Genomic DNA, 26,610 nt, shown 5'->3' with positions numbered 1-26,610 from the left:
AGAGAGACTTAGATAGTTTAGGGAAATGGGAAAAGAAGTGGCAAATGAAATAAACTGCTAGAAAGTGTATGGTCATGCACTTTGGTGGAAGAAATAAACGGGCAAACTATAACTTAGATGGAGGGAATTCAAAATCCACAAATCAAAGTTCAAAAACACAAAATTCAAAAGGGACTTGGGAGTTCTTGTGCAGGATACCCTCCAGGTTGAGTCATTGACGAAGGCGAATATAATGTTGGCATTCATTTCTAGAGGTATAGAATATGTTGTTGAGGCTCTATAAGGTACTTGTGAGACCACACAGAGTATTGTGTGCAGTTTTGGGCTCCTTATTTTAGAAAGGATATACTGACATGGAGAGTGTTCAAAGAAGATTCACGAGAATGATTCCAGGAATGAAAGGTTTACCGTATGAGGAACATCTGGCAACTTTTGGGTTGTATTCCCTGGAGTTCAGGAGAATGAGGGAGGATCTCATAGATACATTCCGAATGTTAAAAGGCTTGAACAGATTTAATATGGCAAAGTTATTTCCCATGGTAGGGGAGCCTAGGACAAGAGGGAATGGCTAGAGGATTGAAGGATGTCCACTTAGAACAGAAATGCAAAGAAATTACTTTAGTCACAGGGTGGTAAATCTGTAGAATTCGTTGCCACGAGTGGCAATGGAGGCCAAGTCACTGGGTGCATTTAAGGCAGAGATAGATAGGTTCTTGATTAGCCAAGGTATCAGTACCCAGAGTCTGGACTGACACCAACTTACTGCCCTCTACTGTGCCTATTGTCTTGTTTATTATTTATTGTAATGCCTGCACTGTTTTGTGCACTTTATGCAGTCCTGGGTAGGTCTGTAGTCTAGTGCGGTTTTTGTGTTGTTTTATATAGTTCAGTGTGGTTTTTGTACTGTTTCATGTAGCACCATGGTACTGAAAAACATTGTCTCATTTTTACTGTGTAATGTACCAGCAGTTATGGTTGAAATAACAATAAAAAGTGACTTGACTTGAGAAGGCAGGGGAGTTGGGATGACTGGAAGAATTGGATCAGAACATGATTGAGCAGACTTGATGGACTGAATGGCCTACTTCTACTCCTATATCTTATGGTCATAAACAAACTAGACACAAGCCCTTCAGCCTAACTCATCCATGTCGATCCTGGTGCTCACTAAGCTGGTCCCAATTACCCGCATTTGCCCCATATCTCACTGAACCCCCTCCTTTCCATCCACTTAGCCAACTGTCTTGTGGCTATTCCCCTCAATAATATCACTTCAGCTACTGTTAGAGGAGACAACCTAGCTGTGGAAAGCCACAGCAGCAAGGTTTCTGACACTGTGCCTGGTTCTATGGCTCAGAAGCGAAGGGGAGAAGAAGAGTGCAGTGGTGATAACAGATTCCATAGTTAGAAGAACAAACAGGAGAATATGTGGACGTGAAAGGGACACATAGATAGTATGTTGCCTTTCAGGTGTCAGGATCAGGGGCATCTCAGATGGGTCTACAGCATTCAAAAGAGGGAAGGTGAGCATCCAGAATTCTTGATACTTATTGATAGCAACAACATAGATACTAAAAGGAAGGAGGTCTTGAATAGAGAATTTAGGGAGCTAGGTAGAAAGCTACCTGTGCCACGTACCAATGAGGGTGAGAATTGGATAATTTGGCAGATTAATGTGTGGCTGAGGAATTGGTGCCAGAGCAGGGGTTTCATATCTCTGGATCTTTGGGAAGGTATGACCTGTACAGAAAGAAAAGATTACACATGAAATCGAGGGGTTCAGAATCCTTGCAGGCAGGTTTCCTGGAGTTGTTGAGACTCATTTGATAGGGGTGGGAACCAGAATGATAGGGCAGAGGATGGGGCAGTTGGCATACAAGTAGATTCAATTCGTAGGACGAGTGTGAGGAAGGACAGGTAGTAGATGGGGAAAATTGCAGTCAGTCCCATGGGTTGAAATGTGCCTTTAAACAGTTTGGAAATGTGAGGATAAAATAAAAGGAAAGACGAGTACAGGAGAGGTTAGGAAAGTCTCTATAATAAATAAAAAGACAAAAAAGTTTAGAAAGGTGTAAGGATTTACTATCACCTAATAAGATGAGAACAAATTGAAAAGGGTGATGAATTTGAATGCACCCAGTGTACAGAATAAGTTAGGTGATCTTGTAGTGCAGTTGTAGTTTTGCAGTATGACGTAGTGGGAATCACTGAGTTGTGGCTGAAAGGAGATCACAGTATGGAGCTTTAACATCCAAGGATACACATTGTATCAAAAGGGCAGGCAGGTAGGCAGAGGGGTGAGATGGCTGTTTGCTAAAAATGAAATCAAATCCGTAACAGGAGGTGACATGGGATCAGAAGATGTAGAATTCTTGTGGTAGACGGTTAAACTCTTCTCAGGCTAGTAGCCAGGTACAGGTATTGATTTTAACCAATATTTCAATGACAAACTGCCATCTTCAACAGGGATGATGCCTAGATACATCTAATCCATTGGTATATATACGCCCATCATCCATCTCTCCTGATTGGTTAGTTCTCAACTGATCAGATTTCCATTGTCGCACCTTGTTTACAACTGAATTCCTTCACTAGGCGGTCCTACAAACCACTGGTGTGGCACAGAAGTTCTGTGTCATCAAAATCATTCCTTAGGCCATTGTGAATGCAATATTCTGCTACCACCAATTTCTCCAGATAACCCAAATGGATACACCTCCTGTACTCCTCAATAAGGGTTTTCATTATGCATCCTAGCTGGCCAAAATATGCTGTAAATGCCAGCTGTCCTGAGTCATAGGTCATCTCTGACCCACATAAACTGGGATATAAGCCTCCTTATAAGTTTGCGGATGGTATTTCTTTAGGATCCTAGCAATCTTTCCAGAAACTGTGAAAATATAAAACTAGAGAGAAAGAATTTTAACAAAGACGTAGGTCTTACTCCAAGTAAGAACTGGTATTCGATTGTAAACAAGGGTGGGACAGCTGAAACCTGATTGATTGAGAACTAACCAATCAAGAGGGACAGATAATGGGAGTATAAATTCTGTCAGATTAGACATGCCTAGGCATCATCCCTGAAGAAGATGGCAGAGTGTCAGTTACAATTGACATCTGTACCCAGCTGGTAGCCCAAGCAGAGTTTATTTGTCGTATATGTTGGGAAAGCACTAGATTCTTTTTCCTTGTGGGGAGAATTATGAAAATGCAAGGTTTAAAAGACACGGTTATGAGTTATATTCAGGTCTCCAAACAGTAACCAGGATGTGGTTTACAAATTGCAATGGGAGAAAGAAAAGAGGTTTTAAAATGACAATGTTATGATCGCTTTAGGGGATTTCAATATGCAGGTAGACTAGAAAAAACCAGAATGGTGCTTCATGCTGAGAGAGGGAATTTGTAGAATACCTACAAGGTGGATTTTTGGTGCAGCTTGTGGTTAGATCCACCAGAGGAAAAGGCAATTCTGGATTGGATGTCGTGTAATGAACCAGATTTGATAAGAAAGCTTAGGGTAACAGAACCATTAGGGCTAAGTGATCATAAACAGGATGCTGCCTGGTTTAGAGGGTATGTGCCATCACAAAAAGCTGAATAAACCTGGGTTGTTTTCTCTGGACTGCCAGAGGCTGAGGGGTGATCTGATATAGATTTACATGATTTTGAGAGGCATAGATAGAGTGGACAGAGAGTACCTGTTTCCCAGGGTTAAAATGTCTAATTCCAGAAGTCATGCATTGAAGATGAAAGGGGGTAGGTTCAAGGGGGACATGAGGGGTAAGATTTTTTTTAAACACAGAAAGACATGGATGCCTGGTATTGTGATAAGAGGCAAATACATTAGAGGCATACAGGACATATTTGGATAAGCACATGGATTTAAGGAAGATGGAGGGGTATGGACATGGTGTAGGTAGGAGGGATTGGTGTTTGGATGTTTTTGATTTGCATTTTAGCTAAGTTGGCACATCACTGTGGGCCAAATGGCCTGCTCCTGTGCTGTACTGTTCCATGTTGAATGTTCTTTGGCAACATGTTGAAAGTCCTCAAACTTCTAATGAAATAGAACCACTGGTATGCCTTCTTCATAATTGTGTCAACGTGTTGGGGCCAGGATAGATCCTCTGAGATGCTAACACCCAATATAACAAAGAGAATGCTCTGTGGCTAGTGGTGGAGAAGGTGCAAAAGGCCAGTTAGTTTACCCCTGCTCCTGTTCCTTGTCTTCTTCATTATGTCAATGCAAAACCAAATTCTCTGCTCCAAGTTAGTACCTTTGATCAATGCAATAAAGCTCGGCGGCTTGGTTAAGTGTTGGGGACAGCAAGGATGACCTTCTGTTTTGGGAATGTGGGAAAAAACTGCAGGACATTGTCAGGGTGAGAATATACAGACCTCTTACAGATAGCAGTGGGAATTGAACCCTGATCTCCCAATCGCTAGTGCTGTAAAGAAATACACTGTCTGCTACGCTACATGCCACCCCATCAGTAATGAGGTAGTGTTCATGTTCAGAAATCTGATGACAGAGGGGAAGAAGCTGTTTCTGAAACGTTGAATGAGTCTTCAAGTTCTTATACATCATTCCCATTGGTCGTAGCACAATGAGGGTACATCCCACCAAAGGGCAGCAACGATAGCAAATTATAACCTGTGCTACAACCTGCTGGGAGTTAACAGTATTCTAACAACATGCGGATTACATTGGCCATGACTTCACCTTGACTTCTGGGCTCAAGATTTTCCTCCAACTTCACAACAATATCTTGCACATGACGTTCTAAAGGTGCATATAGAGAGCATCCTAACATGTTACATCACAGCATGGTATGGAAACTGCACTACAGTGATGCCAAATGCATCACTGGCACCAGCCTACCCGTCATCATGGACATATATACAGGTCAGAAAGAAGCAGGAAAAAGAACAGCAATATAATGTAGGACCACACACACAAACTCACATACACACACACTCTCTCCCTCTCTCTCTCTCTCACACACACAATCATTTATTCAGTGCACACATGTACACCTGTTCATTAATACAAATATCTAATCAGCTAGTCATAGGCAGTATCTCAATGCATAAAAGCATGCAGACTTGGTCAAGAGGTTGAATTGTTGCTCAATCCAAGCATCAGAATGGAGAAGAAATGTAATCTAAGTGACTTCGACCATGGAATGATTGTTGGTGCCAAATGCAGTGGTTTGAGTATCTCAGAAATTGCTGATCACCTGGATTTTCACAAAATACAAAAAAAATTCAAAGAGTGGCCATTCTGTGGGTGAAAACACGTTAATGAGAGAGGTCAGAGGAGAATGATTAGACTGGTTCAAGCTGACAGGAAGGCAACAGCAACTGAAATAACCACATGTTACAACAGTGGAGGATCTCTGAATGCACGTGCAACATATTGAACCTTGAAGTGAATGGCCTCCAGCAGCAGAGCACCATGAACATACAATCAGCAGCCACTTGATTAGATACAGAAGGTACCTAATGAAGTGGCCACTGAGAGGAAGCTATCTTATGTATTTATATTTATTTTGTTTTTATTATTGTGTTAATTATCTTATTGTGCTTTTTTGTGCTGCATTCTATCTGGAGTAACAATTATTTTCTTCTCCTTTGCACTTGTTTACTGGAAATGGCATTAAACAATCTTGATCTTGAATCTTGATTTATTTAGTCCCTGAGGTGGTGTAACATCACCAGAGGAAAATCTGAACCACAGAAGGGAATTTTTTGTAACTTTTTCCAAAGAAGGTTGATTCACTGATTGCAAAGTATCATTACATTACTGTACTTCATGATTCATTCTATTTACAGTCAATTGTTTTGGATTACGATACAACAATAACTATCCAGAATGTACTGAAGCACCTGTGGTACAGTAGTGGAGTAGCTAGCTTAACGCTTACAGCACCAGTGATTGGGTTCCATTCCTACCATTGTCCTTAAGGAGACTGCACACTCTCCCCGTGAATGTGTGCTTCCTCTCAGTTTCCAAAGATGTTAGGGTTAGAGAGACGTTGGCATGCTATGTTAGCGTGGGAAACATGATGACATTTTTGTCAGCTGCCCAGCACATCCTCAGTGCATTTCACTAAGAATTTTGATGCATGTGTGACAAAAACAAAATAATCTTCATCTTTATCTGTGGTATCCACTGATTCTGGAAGTCCCACATTGCTCCATGTACTCCTTCTTAAGGGGCACACAGACAAGGACATTTTCCCAGAAGACAGGCAGACTGTTAGCTCAGGCTGATCCATCAACTGCCAGAACCTGAGAGTGGGCACTTTGGCCAGACTCAGGAGCAAGCCAACCAAAAGATTCATCTAAATAACCCACACTCCTTCATACTGGGACATAAGGATATCTTATACTATAAGACCATAATATGATTAGGAATAGTCAGCATGGCTTTGTAAAAGGCAGATCATGCTTTATGAGCCTGATTGAATATTCTGAGGATGTGACTAAACACATTGATGAAGGTAGAGCAGTAGATGTAGTGTATATAGATTTCAGTAAGGCATTTGATAAGGCATGCAAGGCCAATTAAGGAGACGTGGGATTCAAGGGGACCTTGCTTTGTGGATCCAGAATTGGCTTGCCCACAGAAGGCAAAGAGTAGTTGTAGACAGGTCATATTCTGCATGGAGGTCAGTCACCAGTGAGTGCCTCAGGGATCTGTTCTGGGACCCCTACTCATCGTGATTTTTATAATTGACCTGGATGAGGAAGTGGAGGGATGGGTTAGTAAATTTACTAACGACACAAAGGTTGGAGGTGTTGTGGATAGTGAGGAGGGCTGTCAGATGTTACAGTGGGACACAGATAGGATGTAAAACTGGGCTGAGAAGTGGCGGATGGAGTTCAACCCAGATAAGTGTGAGGTGGTTCATTCTGGTAGGTCAAATATGATGACAGAATATAGTATTAATGATAAGACTCTTGGCAGTGTAAAGGATCAGAGGGATCTTGGGGGTCCAAGTCCATAGGACACTCAAAGCTGCTGCGCAGGTTGACTCTGTGGTTAAGAAAGCATACAGTGCATTAGCCTTCATCAAAAGTGGGATTGAATTTAGGAGCGAAGAGGTAAATGTTGCAATTATATAGGACCCTGGTTAGACCTCACTTGGAGTACTGTGCTCAGTTCTGGTTGCCTCACTACAGGAAGGATGTGGAAACCATAGAAAGGGTGCAAAGGAGATTTACAAGGATGTTGCCTGGATTGGGAAGCATGCCTTATGAGAATAGGTTGAGTGAACTCAGCAATTTTTCCTTGCAGCAATAGAGGATGAGAGGTGACCTGATAGAGGTATATAAGATGATGAAAGACATTGATCGTGTGGATAGTCAGAGGCTTTTTCCCAGGGCTGAAATGGCTAGCACGAGAGGAGATGTCAGGGTTAAGTTTTTTTAAGCAGAGAGTGTGTGCGTGGAATGGACTGCCAGCGACAGTGGATATTATAGGGTATTTTAAGAGACTACTGGACAGATACATGGAGCTCAGAAAAATAGAATGCTATGGGTAACCCTAGGTAATTTCTAAGTTAAGGCCATGTTCAGCACAGCTTTTTGGGCCAAAGGGCCTGTATTGTGCTGTAGGTTTTCTAAGACACAGAAGCAGAATTATGCCATTCAACCTATTGAATCTGCTCTCTGTTTCTGCTGTGGCTGATCTATTTTCCATCTCAACTCCATTCCCCTGCCTTCTCCCCATAACCTTTCATATTCTTACAAATCAAGAATCCATTAGCCTCCACTTTCAATATCCCCAATGAATCGGTCACCACTCTCTAGCTAAATAAATTCCTTTTTGCAAAGGTGATGGGAGACTCAGTAAACATGAAGCTATTAAGGAGAAAAGCAAGACATAGAGGTTTGTCAAAACAAGAAAATGAATCTAAACTTTAACCAGATACTGGGAAAAATAACAAACAAGAGAAAATCTGCAGATGCTGGAAATCCAAGCAACACACACAAAATGCTGGAGGAACTCAGCAGGGCAAGCAGCACCTATTGAAAAAGGTACACTCAACATTTTGGACCAAGACCCTTCGATAGCACAGAGCATAGGTACTCGGCGAAACAACCACCCAATCTACATCGGGTCTCACTGATATACAGGAGGCCCCAACAGACTCACAGGTGAAGTGTTGCCTCACCTGGAAGGACTGTTTGGGGCCCTGAACGGTAGTGACGGAGGTGGTGTAGGGACAGGTATAGCACTTGTTCTGCTTGCAAGGGTAAGTGCCAGGAGGGAGATCATTGAGGAGGAACGAACAGACAAGGGAGTCGCATAGGGAGCAAACCATGTTGGGGGGGGGGGTACAGGAGGGAAAGATGAGCTTGGTGGTGGGATCCCTTTGGAGGTGGTGGAAGTTCTGTAGAATGCTGGACGTGGAAGCTGGTGGGGTGGTTGGTGAGGACAAAAGGAACCCTAAGCCTGGTAGGATGGCGGGAGGTCGGGGTAAGAGCAGACATGCGTGAAATGGAAGAGATGTGGTTGAGGGAAGTGTTGATGGTTGAGGGAAGTGTTGATGGTGGAGAAAAGGAAACCCCTTGCTTTGAAAAAGGAGGACATCTCCTTCATTCTAGAATGAAAAGCCTCATTCTGAGAGCAGATGCTGTGAAGACGTAAATAATTCCTCTCTGAATACAACTGTTTTTTCCATTTAGTGAACACCTGATGTCTTTGTGAAATAAAAGCAACATTTATCAGACCTGTGACGTGGTTCTCATTGTCTTCCTGTTACCACCCAAAGATGGAAAAATCGTTCTAACACCAAATCGGACTTACCTGATAGGCACTCAAAGTGGAGTAATAGACTTGCTCAGTTGAGAGAGCCATGGTCCAGAAAAGGGTAAACAGATGTCACGAAGTTTTGCGAACAAGTTGTTCTTTCTGCTATCCGGAAACACTCTTTGGCTAAAGGCTGAGACAGCAACTATAGTCCAGATGAGCAGCGGATCATTCTGTTAATTATTTATCAGCTGGTGTCAAACCTGAACCTTGCTCCCTCTCTCCCTCAGATCGCTTACCAGCCTAAAGAGTAAGAATTTTTAAAAACATACCAGGACTGTATTAAAACATTAGTGGCTGTTTGACACAGGTTTCAAAACTTCTTTATGTACTGGCCTTTCTTTCTTTCTTTCTTTCTCTCCTTGTCTCACCCTCTCTCACTCACTCTCTCACACACATTCTTGCCCTCTCCTTTTCTCCAACCTTTCCCCTCCCGCCCTTCCTCTCTCTCTGTTCAATCCTGGCATTCTCTATAAAGCATCACTCTACATCCTCCCCATCGAATGCATGGGTTTTCGCCTGGTGCTCGGTTACTTTCCACTGTCCAAGACATACCAGGTATGTATGTACCAAGATATATCGGTCTTTGTAAATTCTCCCATGAATAGGTTAGGGTTAAATCAAGGTGGCAGGGAATGCTGGAAAAGGCCTGTTCAGAGGTATATATAAAAAAAAATTCCATTTCTTCTCCCAAATTTCCAACTGATCTAAATCCTGCTGTATCCTTTGACAAAGTGTAAGCTGCCAAATTGGGTTATCATTATCATATCTACCGAGGTACAGTGAAAAACTTATTTTCATAATGTGCATACATCACAAACATTACACAGTTAAAACAGTAATTGTGAACACATTGAGCACTGCTGAGCTGAAACACATCACAGGCTTGGCTATTTCCTACCTGTGGTTTGTGAATGGAAACAATCCATTTAAAACAGATAGCTTGGTATCTATTTAGACAGAAACTGTTGGGAGTGAAAATGTATACATCTCCAGGAACTGACAGTCTGTATGTTTGTGGTTTGGAAGATAACGAATGTACTCCCAGTTCATTCTCCCATTCAGCTTTGCCCTGTCTGCAAACTGAAGATATTTATTTTATTTTTATTTAAAGATACAGCACAGTAACAGGCCCTTCCAGCCCAACAATCCCGTGCTGCCCAATTACACCCATGTGTACTAACCCATACATTTTTGGAACGTGGGAGGAAACTCAAGGGGAAAACGTACAAACTCTTCACAGACAGGGACGGGTACGGATTTCAGTAAGTGCACGTTAGTTTAGCGGTTAGAGCGATGCTATTGCTGCCCCAATGATCAGAGTTACACTATTTATACATGTAAGTAGTGATGAACCAGTCACTGAACACAGAACAGAAGCAGGACTAGGCCTCCGAGCCTGACGAGCCTGCTCCACCGTTCAATAAGATCATGGCTGATCTGGCCGGGCTCTACCACCCTGCCTTTTCCCCATAACCCTTCATTTCCCTGCTATGCAAAAGTGTGTCGAACTGTGTCTTAAATATATTTAATGAGGTAGCCTCTGCTGCTTCCCTGGGCAGAACATTCTATAGATTCACTACTCTCTGACTGTCTGACTAGGAACCTACTGAACTCTGTCCCACCACCCAGGCCTCATCACAGCATTATTATACTTATTAGCTTGTGTTGTAAATGCACCGTATTATTTCTTATTTGTGGTAATATTACTTTAATGTGTTCTGTGTGTGAGTTATATGTATTTTGTTGTGCACCTTGGTCCAGAGGAATGTTGTTTCGTTTAATGGTATACATGCATAGAATTGAATGATAACAGACTGAGGAACTTGAAAACTCCTCATCTCCACCCTAGTTTTAGTCTCACCTACTGAGCTAAGCTAATCCCCTCATCTGCAGAATCATCCTGGTGAACCTCCTCTGCACAGCCTCCACAGCAAGTATATCTTCAAAAGCATGCGAACATTTGTAGATGCTGGAAATCCAAAGTAACACATAAAAACACTGGGGAACTCAGCAAGTCAGGCACATCTATGGAAATATATAAAAAGCTGATGTTGGTCTGAGGACCTTCTTCAGGACCTTCTTCAGGACTGAGAGGGAAGGGGGACAGTGCCAGAATAAAAAGGGGTGGGGAAAGGAAGGACAGCTAGAAGGTGATAGGTGAAGGCAGCTGGGTGAGAAAGGTAATGGGCTGGAGAGGAAGAAATGTGATAGGAGAGGAGAGTGGACCTGTCAGGGGCACTAGTGAGCTCAACTGCTGGAAACGGAATCAGGTTTAATATCACAGGCAAGTGTCATGAAATTTGTTAAACAGTGACAGCAGTACAATGCAATATATGATAAAACTGGAAAAAATCAATTACAGTAAGTGTAGAAATATATATTAAATAGTTAAATTAAAAATAGTGCATAAACTGAAGTTTTTTTAAAACTAGTTCATGGGTTCAATGTCCATTTAGGAATTGGACAGCAAAGGGAAAGAAGCTGTTCCTGAATCACCGATTGTGTGCTTTCAGGCTTCTGTACTTCCTTCCTGATAGTAACAATGAGAAGAGGGCATGTCCTGGGTGATGGAATCCTAAATAATGGATGTCACCTTTCTGAGAGATATCTTGGATACTAGGGAGAATCCCAGAGACTTTGGCAATTCAAACAAAACAAAAGATTTGTTACAGAAGTTAACCAGAAACAGTAACAAGATCCCAGGCAAACTCCACAGAATCTTGAAGAAATCCACACAGCTACCACTCTCTGAGTAAAGAAATTCCCCCTCGTGTTACCCTTAAACTTTTGCCCCCTAAATCTCAACTCATGTCCTCTTGTTTGAATCTCCTCTACTCTCAATGGAAAAAGTCTATCCAGGTCAACTCTATCTATCCCCCTCATAATTTTAAATACCTCTATCAGGTCCCCCCTCGACCTTCTACGCTCCAAAGAATAAAGACCTAACTTGTTCAACCTTTCCCTGTAATTTAGGTGCTGAAACCCAGGTAACATTCTAGTAAATCTTCTCTGTACTCTCTCTATTTTGTTGACATCTTTCCTACAATTTAGTGACCAAAACTGTACACAATACTCCAAATTCAGCCTTACCAATGCCTTGTACAATTTTAACATTACATCTTAGCAACTATACTCAATGCTCTGATTTATAAAGGCCAACATACCAAAAGCTTTCTTCACCACCCTATCCACATGAGATTCCACCTTCAGGGAACTATGCACCATTATTCCCAGATAACTCTGTTCTGATACCTGAGGCACACCACTAGTCACTGGCCTCCAACCTGACAAACAGTTATCCACCACTACTCTCTGGTATCTCCCATCCATCCACTGTGGAATCCATTTTACTACTTCAATATTAATACCTAACGATTGAACCTTCCTAACTAACCTTCCATGCGGAACCTCGTCAAAGGCCTTACTGAAGTCCATATAGACAACATCCACTGCTTTACCCTCGTCAACTTTCCTCGTAACCTCTTCAAAAAATACAATAAGATTTGTCAAACATGACCTTCCACGCACAAATCCATGTGAACTGTTCCTAATCAGATCCTGTCTATCCAGATCATTATATATACCATCTCTAAGAATACTTTCCATTAATTTATGTGGGTAATGATGACACTGATGTCAAGCTGATAGGCCTATAATTGCTAGGCTTACTCTTAGAACCCTTTTGAAACAATGGAACCACATGAGCAATACGCCAATCCTCCGGCACCATCCCCGTTTCTAATGACATTTGAAATATTTCTGTCAGAGCCCCTGCTATTTCTACACTAACCTCCCTCAAGGTCCTAGGGAATATCCCATCAGGACCTGGAGATTTATCCACTTTTATATTCCTTAAAAGCGCCAGTTCTTCCTCATCTTTAATCGTCATATTTTCCATAACTTCTCTACTTGTTTCCCTTACCTTACACAATTCAATATCCTTCATTTAGTGAATACCGAAGAAAAGAAATTGTTCAAAATCTCCCCTATCTCTTTCGGCTCCACTCTGATTCTCTAAAGGATCAGTTTTATCCCTCACTGTCCTTTTGCTACTAATATAATTGTGGAAACCCTTCGGATTTATTTTCACTTGACTTGCCAAAGCAACCTTGTATCTTCTTTTAGCTTTTCTAATTTCTTTCTTAAGATTCTTCTTACATTCTTTATATTCCTCAAGCACCTCATTTACTCCATGCTGCCTATATTTATTGTAGATATCTCTCTTTTTCTTAACCAAGTTTCCAATATCCCTTGAAAATCATGGCTCTCTCAAACTTTTAACTTTCCTTTCAACCTAACAGGAACATAAAGATTCTGTACCCTCAAAATTTCATTTCTCTATTACATCCTTCCCATAAAACAAATTGTCCCAATCCACTCCTTTCGCATCTCCTCAAAGTTAGCCTTCCTCCAATCAAAAATCTCAACTCTGGGTCCAGTCCTATTCTTCTCCATAATTACATTGAGACTAATGGCATTGTGATCACTGGACCCGAAGTGCTCCCCAGCACATACCTCCGCCACCTGACCTATTTCATTTCCTAACAGAAGATCCAACACTGCCCCTTCTCTTGTTGGTACCTCTATGTATTGCTGCAAAAGACTATCCTGCACATATTTTACAAACTCCAAACCATCCATCCCTTTTACAGTATGGGCTTCCTAGTCTATGTGTGGAAAATTAAAATCTCCCACAATCACAGCCCTGTACTTCTACAAATATCTGCTACCTCCTTGCAAATTTGCTCCTCCAATTCTCACTCCCCATTAGGTGGTCTATAAAACACCTCTTTCAGTGTTACTCCACCTTTCCCATTCCTCAATTCCACCCAAATAGCCTCCCTAGATGAACCCTCTAATCTATCCTACCAGAGCACTGCTGTAATATTTTCTCTAACAAGCAAATCAACACCTCCCCCCCTTGTCCCTCCGACTCTATCACACTGGAAGCAATGAAATCCAGGAATATTTAGTTGCCAATCACACCCCTCGGGCAACCATGTTTCACTAATAGCTACAACATCATATTTCCAGGTATCAATCCATGCTCTAAGCTCATCCACCTTTCTTACAATGCTCCTAGCATTAAAATAAATGCATTTAAGAAATTCTCTGCCTTTTCCTCTATGTTTATCTCTAACAGTACAAAGAACTTTACTGTCTTCTTTTTCTTCCTTCTCCCATACATCTGTTCCTACACTCTTGTTCCCCTACCCCCTCATATCTAGTTTAAATCTACTGGAGCCTCTCTAGCAAACCTACCTGCAAGAATATTTGCCCCCCCTCCAGTTTAGATGTAAACCGTCCCGCCGGAACAGGTCCCACCTTCCCTGGAAAACTGCCTAATTATCTATAAATTTGAAGCCCTCCCTCCTGCACCATGTCTTCAGCCACATGTTGATCTGCACCATCTTACAATTTCTAAACCCACCTGTATCTGGCACTGGTAGCAATCCTGAGATTGCTATCCTGGAGGTCCTGCCCTTTAACTTGGCACCTAGCTCCCTAAACTCACCTTTCAGGACCTCCTCACTTTTCCTACCCACGTCATTGGTCCCTACATGGACCACAACATCCAGCTGCTCACCCTCCCTCTTGAGAATACTGAGAACTTGATCCGAGATATCGCAGACCCTGGCACTGGGGAGGCAACAGACCATCCGGGATTCTCGATCTCTTCCTATCTGTCCCCCTAACTATCAAATCCCCTATCATTACTGCTCTCCTCTTTTCCCTCCTTCCCTTCTGGGTCCAGTCTGGGTCCAGTCTCGGTGCCAGAGACACAACCACTGCAGCTTGTCCCTGGTAGGTCGTCCCCACCAACAGTATCCAAAATGGTATACTTATTGTTGATGGGAACAGCCACAGGGGTTCTCTGCCCTTCCTGTCTACTCCCCTTCCCTCTCCTGGCAGACCCAGTGTCCAGACAAAGCAATAACCCCAAAGACAAAAACTACATTGAAAATCCCATGTTGATTCAAATTGTCCCAAATTGAATTAAAATGATTACAAAGGGAGTTAAACAATCCCCATGATCCTAAATGAGACACATAATAAACAAAGTGAAAACCCAGAGCTAGTCCAAAGACAATCAGATATGAAAGGCAAACAATCCAAGGAACACAAGGTTACACTGAGAAAATACAATCCACATCCTAGCTGAAAATTACCACTGGTTGTGACAGGACTATAGGAGAAAGGGAAGGTGGAGGAGATATGAGGTGAGAGAGATAAAAGGCCAGAGTGAGAAATAGAAGCGGGGAAGGGGAGGGAAAAAATCTCTCTTCAAATAAGGAGACTAGAGCTGTACCAGTATGTGAATCTTACTGTATTCTATCAATCCCTCCAAAATAAAAAGAAAGAGATAACAGGGAATTATAGACCAGATGGGCAGACCTTGGAGAAAATCCTGGAAGACTATTATTAAGGATATAATGACAGAAAGCTTTGGAGAGATGTTAAAGCTCTGGTTTGAGATTTGAGGCCCTGATTGAGAAAAAGAAGGAGGTATAAAAAGGCAGGAACAAATGAGGTACTTGAGGAGTACTGTATAAGAAATGCAAGAGAACACCTAAGGAGGAAAGTCGAGGGGCTAAAAGAAGATATAAGGTTGCTCTTGCGGACAAGTTGAAGGAGAATCAGAGGTACCTACAGATGTCTTAAGAGCAAAAGGATAGAAAGGGCCAAGATTGGTTCTCAGCAAGGTCAAATCTATGTGTGGAGCCAAAAGAGGTATGGGAGATTTTAATTGGATTTTTTGCATTTATATTTAGTCTGGAGATGGACACAGAGTTTATAGATGTGAGGAGATGCAACAGTGAAATCGTGGACCCTATTCAAATTACAGAGGAGGAGCTGTTTGCTGTCTTGAGGAGAGGTGAGTCTGCTTGAACACTTGCCTGAACACGATAAATACCGATCACTGAAAACTCACCTTTTACATACTTTTGGACTATCAGGGTCTGAGTGTGCCAAACAGTTGCTCTCCTTGCCCATGCTTGGCAAAGTCAGGACTTCAGAGCTAATGGATCACATGCTATCATTCCTGGGGGAAAAAAGATCCTTGTTTTATTTTTAAAGAACTCCTCGTGCAGCAAATGCTTGACCAAGTTTGTAATGCCCCCAGGATGGACTGCAGGAAGCTTGCTAAAATGGCTGACATTCAACACTCACCCAAGCAATGATGCATCATTCCTCCACCTTCCTCTATCTCACTAGGCCCCCGACATAAGGCAGCCCTCAGCTGCAAAACGGACTAAGCCGAGCCTGTTTTTATACCATGCTCGCTTAGGTAAGAATGCGAGGAAGTGCTTACTGCCTTGCAGCTTCAATGGTGCCAGCACATCCGGACATCAGAGGTTTGTATTCCTTCCCTTGTGAGCTTAGGGATTGACATCAGCTGATATTCACACTGAGATTTTCAATCATCCTGGACTTTAACATGTTTTGAAAATTTCTATCCACTGGGTCACCTCTCTTTGCATCTCCTTGGCTGCAAATTATTGAGTCCCAACAATTCTGCAACTTCGGCACTGTGAACTTCTCCATAACTTTATCCCTTGGGTTAGATTAGAGTAGGTAAAATACAACTGAAGGGAAAGTCAGGCAGCTCCAGGATAAAGAACACTGTGGGACTGATGTATCGAAATGTATTTATTTGAAGAGTTATGTGTAAGGCAGATGTTCTTAGTGCATGGATTTGCACATGGAGAGGACCACCAGGGTCTCCCTCTCCCCTATTTGCGACATTTAGACCTACTTCTATCTTTAATATCTCTATTTTTCCCTTTCAGGGTTCTTTTGAAGACCCTGACTTGGAGTTACATGTTTCGGTTCTTTGTGGGAATGAGACCCGCTCTCGGGGTCTCATGACTGGCTCCAATTCGATATTCCAAGAGCTCGGCCTAGAAGATTAGCACTCCTTCGGAGTTCTGGGATTTCATGGCTCTGGAGGTGGGCAGACTCATGGGTGGTGCCTCAGCAGGGAATCGATGTGCCATGGGAGACAGAAGATAGAAAGCAGCAAGCTGGCTGTGTGCCTAGAGACCCGAGTTCTTTGGGCACAGAACTTGAAAAAAGCAACGCAGCGGACTTCTAACATCGTAAATCAGCGAGTTGTTTGTTATGTCACCAGTCTCACTGTGAAACAGAGACACCTCTTTTTCCTTTATTAGGGAGAGAGAGAGCGAACCTGAGGTATGTCAAATTACCAGGTAAACGATTAGTCTTTGGGGTACTGCAAGTCTGTGTCTTTATTGTTGCTTTGCTGCACGCTTGAGTGCTTGGTGGAGGGCACCAATGCTTTTTTACTGGTGGGAGGGGGATCATTGCTTTCCTGCTGCTTACGTGTGGGGGGGTCTGGGAGGGGCTTTGGGGTTCTGACATTTAACTGTCATTCATTCTTTGGGGCACTCCTCTATTTTTGTGGATGTTGTGAAGAAAAAGCAATTCAGGATGTATATTGTATACATTTCTCTGGCATTAAATGTACCTTTGAAACCTTTGAAGACCATAAGACATAGAAGCAGAAATTGGCCATTTGAGCCTGCTCCACCGTTCTATCATGGCTGATCCTTTTTTCCCCCCTCCTCAGCCCCACCACTCCCCAGCCTACTCCCCATAACCTGTAATACCATGTCTAATCAAAAACCTATCAATCTCTGCCTTAAAAACACTCTATAGTCTGGCCTCCACAGCTGACTGTGGTAATAAATTCCACAAATTTACCACTCTTTGGTGAAAGAAATTTCTCCACATCTGTTTTAAATGGATGCCCTTCTATACTGAGGCTGTTCCCTGTTGTCCGATACTCCCCCACCATGGGAAACATCTTTTCAACATTCTCAGTCTTCCCACTAATTTTTTGCTTTGTCCACCATTGTCCATGTGCCTAAAAACACATGGTCACATGTCAGAACGACTGACGTCCTCTCACACTCACCTCAATAAACAAATGCTTCCAGAAGCTGATCAAGGACTACATCTGCAGCGCTCTACCACCCACACTGGATTCCCTACAATTCACCTACCGACTCATCTGATCGATGGATGATGCAATAGTCACAGCTCCGTACATCATCCTTACACATCTGGAGAAGAAGGATGCTGATGTGAGAATGCTGTTCTTGGACTACAGTTCAGCATTCAACACCATAGTTCCATCCACGTTCAAAAAGCTCAGAGACTTTGGCCTTTACCCTGCCTTGTGCAGATGGATCCTGGACTTCCTGTCAGAATGCCAGCAGGTGGCAAGAGTGGGCTCCCTCACCTCTATACCTCTGACCCTCAATACAGGTGCCCCTCAGGGCTGTGTCCTAAGCTCCCTCCTTTACTCTCTGTATACCCATAACTGTGTCATCACCCACAACTTCAATCTGCTAATTCAATTTGCTGAAGATACTACACAGACAGACAGACATACTTTATTGATCCCGAGGGAAATTGGGTTTGGTTACGGTTGCACCAACCAAGAATAGTGTAGAGATATAGCAATATAAAACCATAAATAATTAAATAATAAGAAGTAAATTATGACAAGTGGAAATAAGTCCAGGACCAGCCTATTGGCTCAGGGTGTCTGACCCTCCGAGGGAGGAGTTGTAAAGTTTGATGGCTACAGGCAGGAATGACTTCCTATGACGCTCAGCGTTGCATCTCGGTGGAATGAGTCTCTGGTTGAATGTACTCCTGTGCCTAACAAGTACATTATGGAGAGAAATAATGGCAACTCTGGCAGAGTCGGCAAGACATTACTTTCTACAAAGCACAACCCAACAGTATGAATGGCAGCGATGCTTCACAACCAGATGAAGTCTATGCCTTCTATGCACACTTTGAAAGGGAGAACACAACTACAGCTGTAAAAATCCCTGCTGCACCTGAGGACCCTGTGACCTCCGTCTCAGAGGCCCATGTTAGTCTTTAAAGAGAGTGAACCCTCGCAAGGCAGAAGGTCCCAATAGAGTACCTGGTTAGGCTCTGAAAACCTGTGCCAACCAACTAGCGTGAGTATTCAAGGACATTTTCAAACTCTCACGGCTACAGGCAGAAGTTCCCACTTGCTTCAAAAAGGCAACAATTATACCAGTGCCTAAGAAGAATAATGTAGGCTGCCTTAACGATTTTGCCTGGTAGCACTCATATTGACAATGATTAAATACTTTGAGAGGTTGGATCTGGGGTTAAGAGAGTGAACAGCTTCAAGTTCATTGGCATACACATCACTAAGGGGGTCTCACGTGATCTGGACGTACAGGCTGTGAAGTTGAAAAAAGCACCTCTTTCACCTCAGAGAGTTGAAGATGTTTGGTATGGGTCCCCAAATCCCAAAGACTTTCTACAGGGGTACAACTGAGAAAATCCTGACTGGCTACATCATTGCCTGGTAATGGGAATTATACTTCCCTCAATTGCAGGACTCTGCAGAGAGTGGTATGAACAGCCCAGCACATCTGTAGATGTGAACTTCCTACGATTCATAACATTTACAGAGATAGGTGTGTAAAAAGGACCCAAAGGGTCATTGGGGACCTGAGTCACCCCAAACACAAACTGTTATTTTATTTCTGTTCTTGCACTACTTGTATTTCAAAGGTTCATTTTATTATCAAAATATACAATTCTGAAATTCTTCAATTCCCCAGATAGCCATTGAACTGAATTTGAATTTTGAAATTAAGTGAATTACATCCTTCACATGCATGAGGAGTAAAAATCCTTACATTACGTCTCAGTCCAAATATGCAATCGTAATAATTTATAATAAATAGAACAGTCAACATAACATAGAAATACACTCAAATCAGTGTAAGTTAATCAGTCTGATGGCCTGGTGGAAGAAGTTGTCCCAGAGCCTGTTGGTCCTGGCTTTTATGCTGTGGTACCATTTCCTGGATGGTAGCAGCTGAAATAGATTGTGGTTGGGGTGACTCGGGTCCCCAATGATCCTTTGAGCCTTTTCTTCACACCTGTCTTTGTAAATAGCCTGGATCATGGGAAATTCACAACTACTGATGTGCTGGGCTCTCTGCACCACTCTCTGCAGAAACCTACGATTAAGGGAGGTACAGTTCCCATACCTGGCAGTGATGCAGCCAGTCAGGATGCTCTCAGCTGTGCCCCTGTAGAAAGTTCTTTGGATTAGGGGGCCCATATCAAGCTTTTTCAACCGAGGTGAAAGAGGTGCTGTTGTGCCTTTGTCGCCACACAGCTGGTGTGTACAGACCACGTGAGGTCCTCAGTGATGTGGATGCTGATGAACTTAAAGTGGTTTACCCTCTCAACCCCAGATCCATTGATGTCAATAGGGGTTAGCCCGTCTCTATTCCTCCTGTAAGCCACAAACAGCTCCTTCGTTTTTGCAACATTCAGGGACAGGTTGTTTTCTTGACACCACTATGTCAGAGAGATGACTTCCCTTAGGCTGCTTCGTTATTGTTTGAGATTAGGCCAATCAATGTAGGCAAATTTCATTAGCAGATTAGAGCTGTGGTTGGCAACACAGTCGTGTATACAGGGAGTAAAGGAGGGGACTCAGTACACAGCCCTGAGGGGATCTTGTATTGAGAGTCAGAAGGGTAGAGGTAAGAGAGCTCACTCTTACCACCTGCTGACAATCTGACAGGAAGTCCAGGATCCAGCTGCACAAGGCAGGGTCAAGGCCGAGGTCTCTGAGCTTCCTGTCGAGCCTGGATGGAATCATTAACTCCCAAATCTCACCTTCCCACCAAAAAAAAAGAACAAAAATGGACCAGGAACTTCAACCCCCACATCCCTTTTCCTGCACAACAAAATGAACAAATCAGATCAACCATATTGAACCTCCCCCCCCCCCACAGATCATTCCTGCACACATAAAACTGAACAAAATGGCAGCCAAAAGAACACTCAAAAAGGTGTGTATGTATACATATAAATATACTCAATGTGTAGAGAATAAAAACCACATCATGCCCATAAAAAGCCATGAAGAATAAAATAAAATAACCCATTAAAAAAGACCGTGAAACACTGAATGATACAATGAAAATACATCATGCAAACAGTAACTGTAACAGCAAATAGTGTTTCTGAACTGAAGTCCACCAGAGTCCTATAGTTCAATGCAGCTGAGTAAACAGCCTCGGGCCCCAACACTCTGACCTTTTCAATGTGGCCGGGCGCTTAAATCTCCATCCAAACAGGTTCTGCCACTTGGAAATGCCAGTCCTTGCCCCTTCGATTCGGCCTATAAATCTCTGTCCGAACACTGTGTTCTCCAGCATCAAAACGCTCTAGGACCTGGACACTGTGGTTTTGATTTGGCCTGTGAATGACCTTTCATGCTCTTCCACACTCTCGGTACCGGGGCTTACCGCCTCACCTTGTCTTGGGAACGCCACTTCAAATTACCCAACTCCAAAGGAAAGTTACAAACTATTACTCATGATGATCATTTGCCAGAAAAAGTATGGTTAACAAAGTATTTAGTCGCTTTCCTTGTTCCATTAGCCACCAGCCAGAAGTCGCTGAAGGTCACCAGCACCATCTTAAACTGGAAAAGGGGGGCAAAATAAATTCATTTGTTTGCCTTCCCTGACTGAGGCCTCAGAGATCGAAAGCCTACAATCTCCACTTTGACACTGTCCACTCCGGAGCTGGCCACTTGACAATGGCTGCTCTGCTTGCTTTGATTGGTTCTTGCTAATCAACCCCAAACGCTGACTGGCCACTGCTAAAAGTCTAAAACAAAATGCCACAAGTCATTGCCATTAATTCTTGACCAGTGATGCCTGAGTGGATTACATCCTCTCAAGCTCCAGCTGGCCGCTGCTCAAAGCTCCAAAACAAAAAATTGCCATGAACCACTGCCTTTAATACCCAGTCAGAGATGCCTAAGTGGATTGCAGCTTCTCAAGCTGCTGATCTCTCCAACTGGCTGCTGCTCAAAGCTCCAAAAAATTTCCAGCATTTTCTGACAGTCAGTAAGAGAGACAAGCATGGGAAATTTCAGGAACCTTGGCCGTCAGGAGAGGCTTTAATGTTAGTTAAAATAGAAAATGAAGATGATGTCAGACATCAGAATGTGAAGCTGAGCATGGCATTTGAGAAATATAAAGGAAGCAGGGGCTATAGACCACAAAACATCAGAGCAAAATTAGGCCAGTTTGTCCATCGAGTCTAATCTAGCATTCCAGCATGATTCAGTTAATATCCCTCTGAAACACGTGGAAATCTGCAGTTGCTGGAAATTCCTGCTGCGTTCCACCAACATTTTGTGAATATCCCCTTCAAGCTCATTTTCCTGCCTTCTCCCATAAACTTTGATACCTTTACTAATCAGAAACATATCAACCTCTGCATTAAATATACCCAATGACTTGGCCCTTCACAGACACATGTGGCAATTAATTCCACAGATTCACCACCCTCTGGCTAAAGAATTTCCTGTTCATCTCCATTCTAAATGAACTTCCCTCTATTCTGAGGCTGTGCTCTCTGTCCTAGAGTCCCCCATTATAGGAAACATCCTCTCCACATTCACTCAATTTAGGCCTTTAAATATTCGATAGACTTCAATGAGATCCACTCCTCATCCTTCTAAACTCCAGTGAGTAGAGGCCCAGAGCCATTAAATGATTTTTAGGTGCAGTCTAACCAATAGCTTTTAAAGCCTCTGCATTACATCTTTGCTTTTATATTCTAATCCCCTCAAAATGAATGCTAATATTGCATTTCCCCTCATTACCACCAATACTCAAATTAGCCTGTACTCCCACGTACCTTTTGCACCTGATTTCTGAATTTGGTCCACATTTAGAATATAGTCTACACCTTTATTCCTTCTGCCAAAGTTCATGATCATAAACTCCCTAACATTGTATTCTATCTGCTACTTCATTGTCCATCCTCCTAATCTGACCACGTCCTTCTGCATCCTCAATATGACCTGGCCCTCCACCAATCCCTTTTTGTCTGCAAGCTTGGCCACAAAGCCATCAATTCCACTATCGAGTTAACAGGCATATAACATGAAAAGAAGCGGCCTCAATACTGACCTCTACAAAACACCATTAGTCACCGGCAGCCAACTAGAAAAGGCTTCCTTTTTGCCTCCTGCGAGTCAGCCATGCTATCCAAGTTGGCATTGTTCCTATAATACCATGGACGTATCAGGGAATCCAATACGTTAAATGGGGCTATAAGATGTCCTTGGTGAGTAGAATGAAAGCGAATCCATGATTTTTATATACACCAACAAACAAAAGGATACCTTGGGCAAAGTTAGGACGAACTAAGGATAAATCAGGAAATGGATGCCAAGTGGATGATGAAGTAAACAAGTATTGTGCATTGTTATTCTGTAAGTAGAAGGACGTGAACGATAGTGAGATCATGGAGGGTCTTGCTGATGTACAGGGTCTTGCTATTATCATCAAGGGTGAGGTGTTGGAACTCCTGAAGAACATAAAGAGCCTGGAGCTCTTAGGTATTAGAGAGAGTCAGGAGAATAGATTAGTGGGGCTTGGCAAAGATCTTTATGTCCTCATTGGCCACAGGTGAGGTCCCAGAGTCTGGAGAATAGTCATTGCTGTTCCTCCTTCAACAACCCAATTTCTCACTTCTACATGATGCATAATCAGAGATATCAGAAACAAATCCTTTGTCTTTCTGGCAATAAGTAGTGAGGAGGGAAGAGAGATACAGGGAGAGAGTTTAAGAGCTTGAGGCCCGGGTCACTAATCTGAAGGTGCAAACACAAGGGCCATGATGAATCCAATGGACTTGGTTAATGATATTGGCTGGTTTGATTTCAGAACTGCACCATACAGCAGGGAGATGGTGAATGAAGTGTACTTAGAGCACCAGAAGTATAGGAAAATTAATTTTGAACACTGAACATTCGAGACATTTGGAATTTAAAGCAAAATCCAATATCAACAAGCTCTCTTTTTGCCACTAAGGAATGATGGTCAACCTTACACAGACAACATTCTCGCCTTCAAGAGAAAATCTGAAGATGCTGGAAATCAAAGTAACACACCCAAAATGCTGGTGGAACTCAGCAGGCCAGGCAGTGTCTATGGAAAAGAGTAAATAGTCAACATTTCAGGCCAAGACCTTTATCAAGACTGGGTAAAAAAAAAGAGATAAGTCAGAGTAAGAAGGTGGGGAGAGGGGAGGAAAAAGTACAAGGTGGTTGGTGATAGTGAAACTGGGGGAGAAGACAGAACCATGGAAGAAAGGGGAGGAAGTGGTGATGGGCAGGTGAGAAGATGAGAGAAATGGTGGAAGTGGGGGCAATAACCGGAAGTTCAAGAAGTCGATGTTCATGGCAACAATCTGGAGGCTGCTCAGATGGACTATAAGGTGTTGTTCCCTCAACCTGTATGTGCCATGGACTGACATGTTGGAATGGGGATGGGAAGTCAAATTGAAACGGAGGACCACTGGGAGGTCCCACTTCTTCTAGCAGACTGATAGGTGCTCAGCAAAGTGGTCTCCTGATCTATGTCGGATCTCACCGACATACAGGAGGCCACACCAAGAGCACCAGGCAGATTAAGACCCCATAGACTCACAGGTGATATGTCACCTCACCTGGAAGGACTGCTTGGGGCTCTGAATGGTAGTGAGGGAGGAGGTGTAGGGGCAGGTGTGGCACTTGTTCCACTTGCAAGGCTAACTCTCCCAGTTTCACTTACCACCTACTACTTTGTACTTCTTCCTTTCCCCCCTCCCCCCCACATTGACTTCTCATCTCCTTTTTATAGTCCTGATGAAGGGTCTCCATCCGAAACATCGACTGTTTTCTCTTTTCCATCAATGCTGCCTGGCCTGCTGAGTTCCTTCAGCATTTTGTTTGTTACAAAAGAATTCACCTTGCATAATGAATGAGTGCTGGAAAGGAGGAGTGGGAAGATTGGGTGGAAATGTAATGGAAAAGCCAAGTACCTGTTGCAGGTCTCTAATAATTTAACTTGAGAATAAATAAATAATCAAGCAAGGTAACTGTCTGTGTCGTTCTTTCCTCTCCAGTCCCACCTACTTCATTTTTTGCTATTTATTAACTGTTTAGAGGGCATCTTATCCAGAGCCTATTTCAATAGTGAAATGAAGTGACCTGGGATTATCAAGCCATAAAGGGGTGCTCACTCTCCCTTTCCCACTCCTGAAAAAGCAAAATTATTTCTCACCAGAGGGACTCTGGATTCATTCACCATGAATCATAGTTGTTGGTGAGGGAATTGGGTGAGCAGCTGCTGCCACCTGTCTGTGCCGTGCAATCTCCATTTCAGCACAAATATAGGAGCCAAATTAGGCTATTTGGCCCATTGAGTCTGCTCCACCATTTCATCATGGCTGATCCAATTTTCCTCTCAGCCTCTCTCTCCTGCCTTGGAGAGTTAGCCTTTGTCACAGCTGCAGGTGACAAAGAATCCCATGGATTCACCATTCAGTGCCTAAAGTAATTACTCCACATCTCTGTTCTAAAAGGATGTCCCTCCATTCTGAGTCTGTGTCCTTTGGTCTCACACTCTTCCACCAAAGGAAACATCCTTAAAGCCTCTATCAAAGCCTTTCACCATTTCATAAGTTTCAATGAGGTAACCCATCATTCTTTGGAATTCCAGCGAATACAGGCCCAGAGCCATCAAAAACTCTTCACATGAAAAACCATTCAATCCTGGATTCATTTTCAAGAACCTCCTCCACTCTCATCCTAGTTTTCCTCACCACAGACTCAAACTGCAAATTAACCTTTAGGGAATATTGCACAAGGACTCTCAAGTCCATTTGCACCTCAGATTTTTGTATTTTCTCTCCATTTAGAAAATTGTCAACCTTTCATTTCTTCTACCAAAGTGTATGACCATACACTTCCAACTCTGTATTCTATCTGCCATTTCTTTACCCATTCTCCTAATCTGTCATCTCTGTAGTCTCTCTTCCTCAAAACTACCTGCCCCTCCACATATTGTCTGCAAACTTTGCAACAAAGCTATCAATTCCATCATATAAACCACTGACAAATAATGTAAAATTAATTGATCCCAACACAGACTCCTGTGGAACACCACTAGTCACCAGCAGAACCAACCAGAAAAGGCTCCCTTTATTCCCATCCTTTGCTTCCTGCCAATCAGTCACTGCCTTATCCATGCTAGAATCTTCACTGTAATACCATGAGCTCTGGCTTATTAAGTAACCTCATGCGTGACACCTTGTCAAAGGCCTACCGAAAATTCAAGTACATCAACCAATTCTCCTTTGTCTATCCTGCTTGTTATTTCTTCAAAGAATTCCAACAGATTTGTTAGACAAAATTTTCCCTTGAGGAAACCATGCTGGCTACAGTCTATTTTACATGTGCTTCCAGGTACCCTAAGACCTCAGACTTAATAATCAACTCCAACATCTTCCCAACCACTGAGGTCAAACTAACTGGCCTATAGTCTCCTTTCTTCTGCTGGTCTCTCTTCTTGAAGAGTGGAGTGGCATTTGCAATTTTCCAGTTATCTGGAACCATTCCAGAATCTAGTAATTCTTAAAAGATCATTACTAATGCTTCCACAATTTCTTCAGCCACCTCTTTCAGAACCCTGGGGTGTACACCATCTGGTCCAGGTGACTTATCTACCTTCAGTACTTTCAGTTTCCCTGCAACATTCTCCCCAGTAATCGTAACTTCACACACTTCATGACCCCGACACCTGGAACTTCCACCAAATTGCTAGTGTCTTCCACAGTGAAGAATGACACAAAACACTTACTAAATTCATCCACCATTTCCTTGTCCTCCATTA

The 26,610-nt window shown here is 42.8% G+C and overlaps 1 protein-coding gene and 1 long non-coding RNA gene across 3 annotated transcripts in view; one reads left to right on the top strand and one right to left on the bottom strand.

Annotated features, from left to right (window-relative positions):
- Positions 1–8,974, bottom strand: part of LOC132383245 (brain-specific angiogenesis inhibitor 1-associated protein 2-like protein 2) — a 147,964-nt gene extending 138,990 nt beyond the window's left edge. For both annotated transcript variants that reach the window (XM_059954181.1, XM_059954182.1), the window contains exon 1: positions 8,819–8,974. In XM_059954181.1, coding sequence (XP_059810164.1) covers positions 8,819–8,869 — 51 coding nt within the window. In that variant the 5' untranslated portion in view covers positions 8,870–8,974. The remainder of the gene's footprint in view (positions 1–8,818) is intronic.
- An 81-nt stretch (positions 8,975–9,055) lies between these two features.
- Positions 9,056–24,963, top strand: LOC132383248 (uncharacterized). Its single transcript, XR_009508578.1, has 4 exons — positions 9,056–9,379; positions 15,598–15,701; positions 16,618–17,020; positions 23,620–24,963. It is a non-coding gene; the product is annotated as an uncharacterized LOC132383248 (long non-coding RNA).
- The last annotated feature ends 1,647 nt before the right edge of the window (positions 24,964–26,610 follow it).

Source organism: Hypanus sabinus, chromosome 29 (genome assembly GCF_030144855.1).
Source record: "Hypanus sabinus isolate sHypSab1 chromosome 29, sHypSab1.hap1, whole genome shotgun sequence".
NCBI lineage: Eukaryota > Metazoa > Chordata > Chondrichthyes > Myliobatiformes > Dasyatidae > Hypanus > Hypanus sabinus.
The sequence above is the reverse complement of the archived record's forward strand: the minus strand, read 5'-3'. Positions and strand labels throughout refer to the sequence as shown.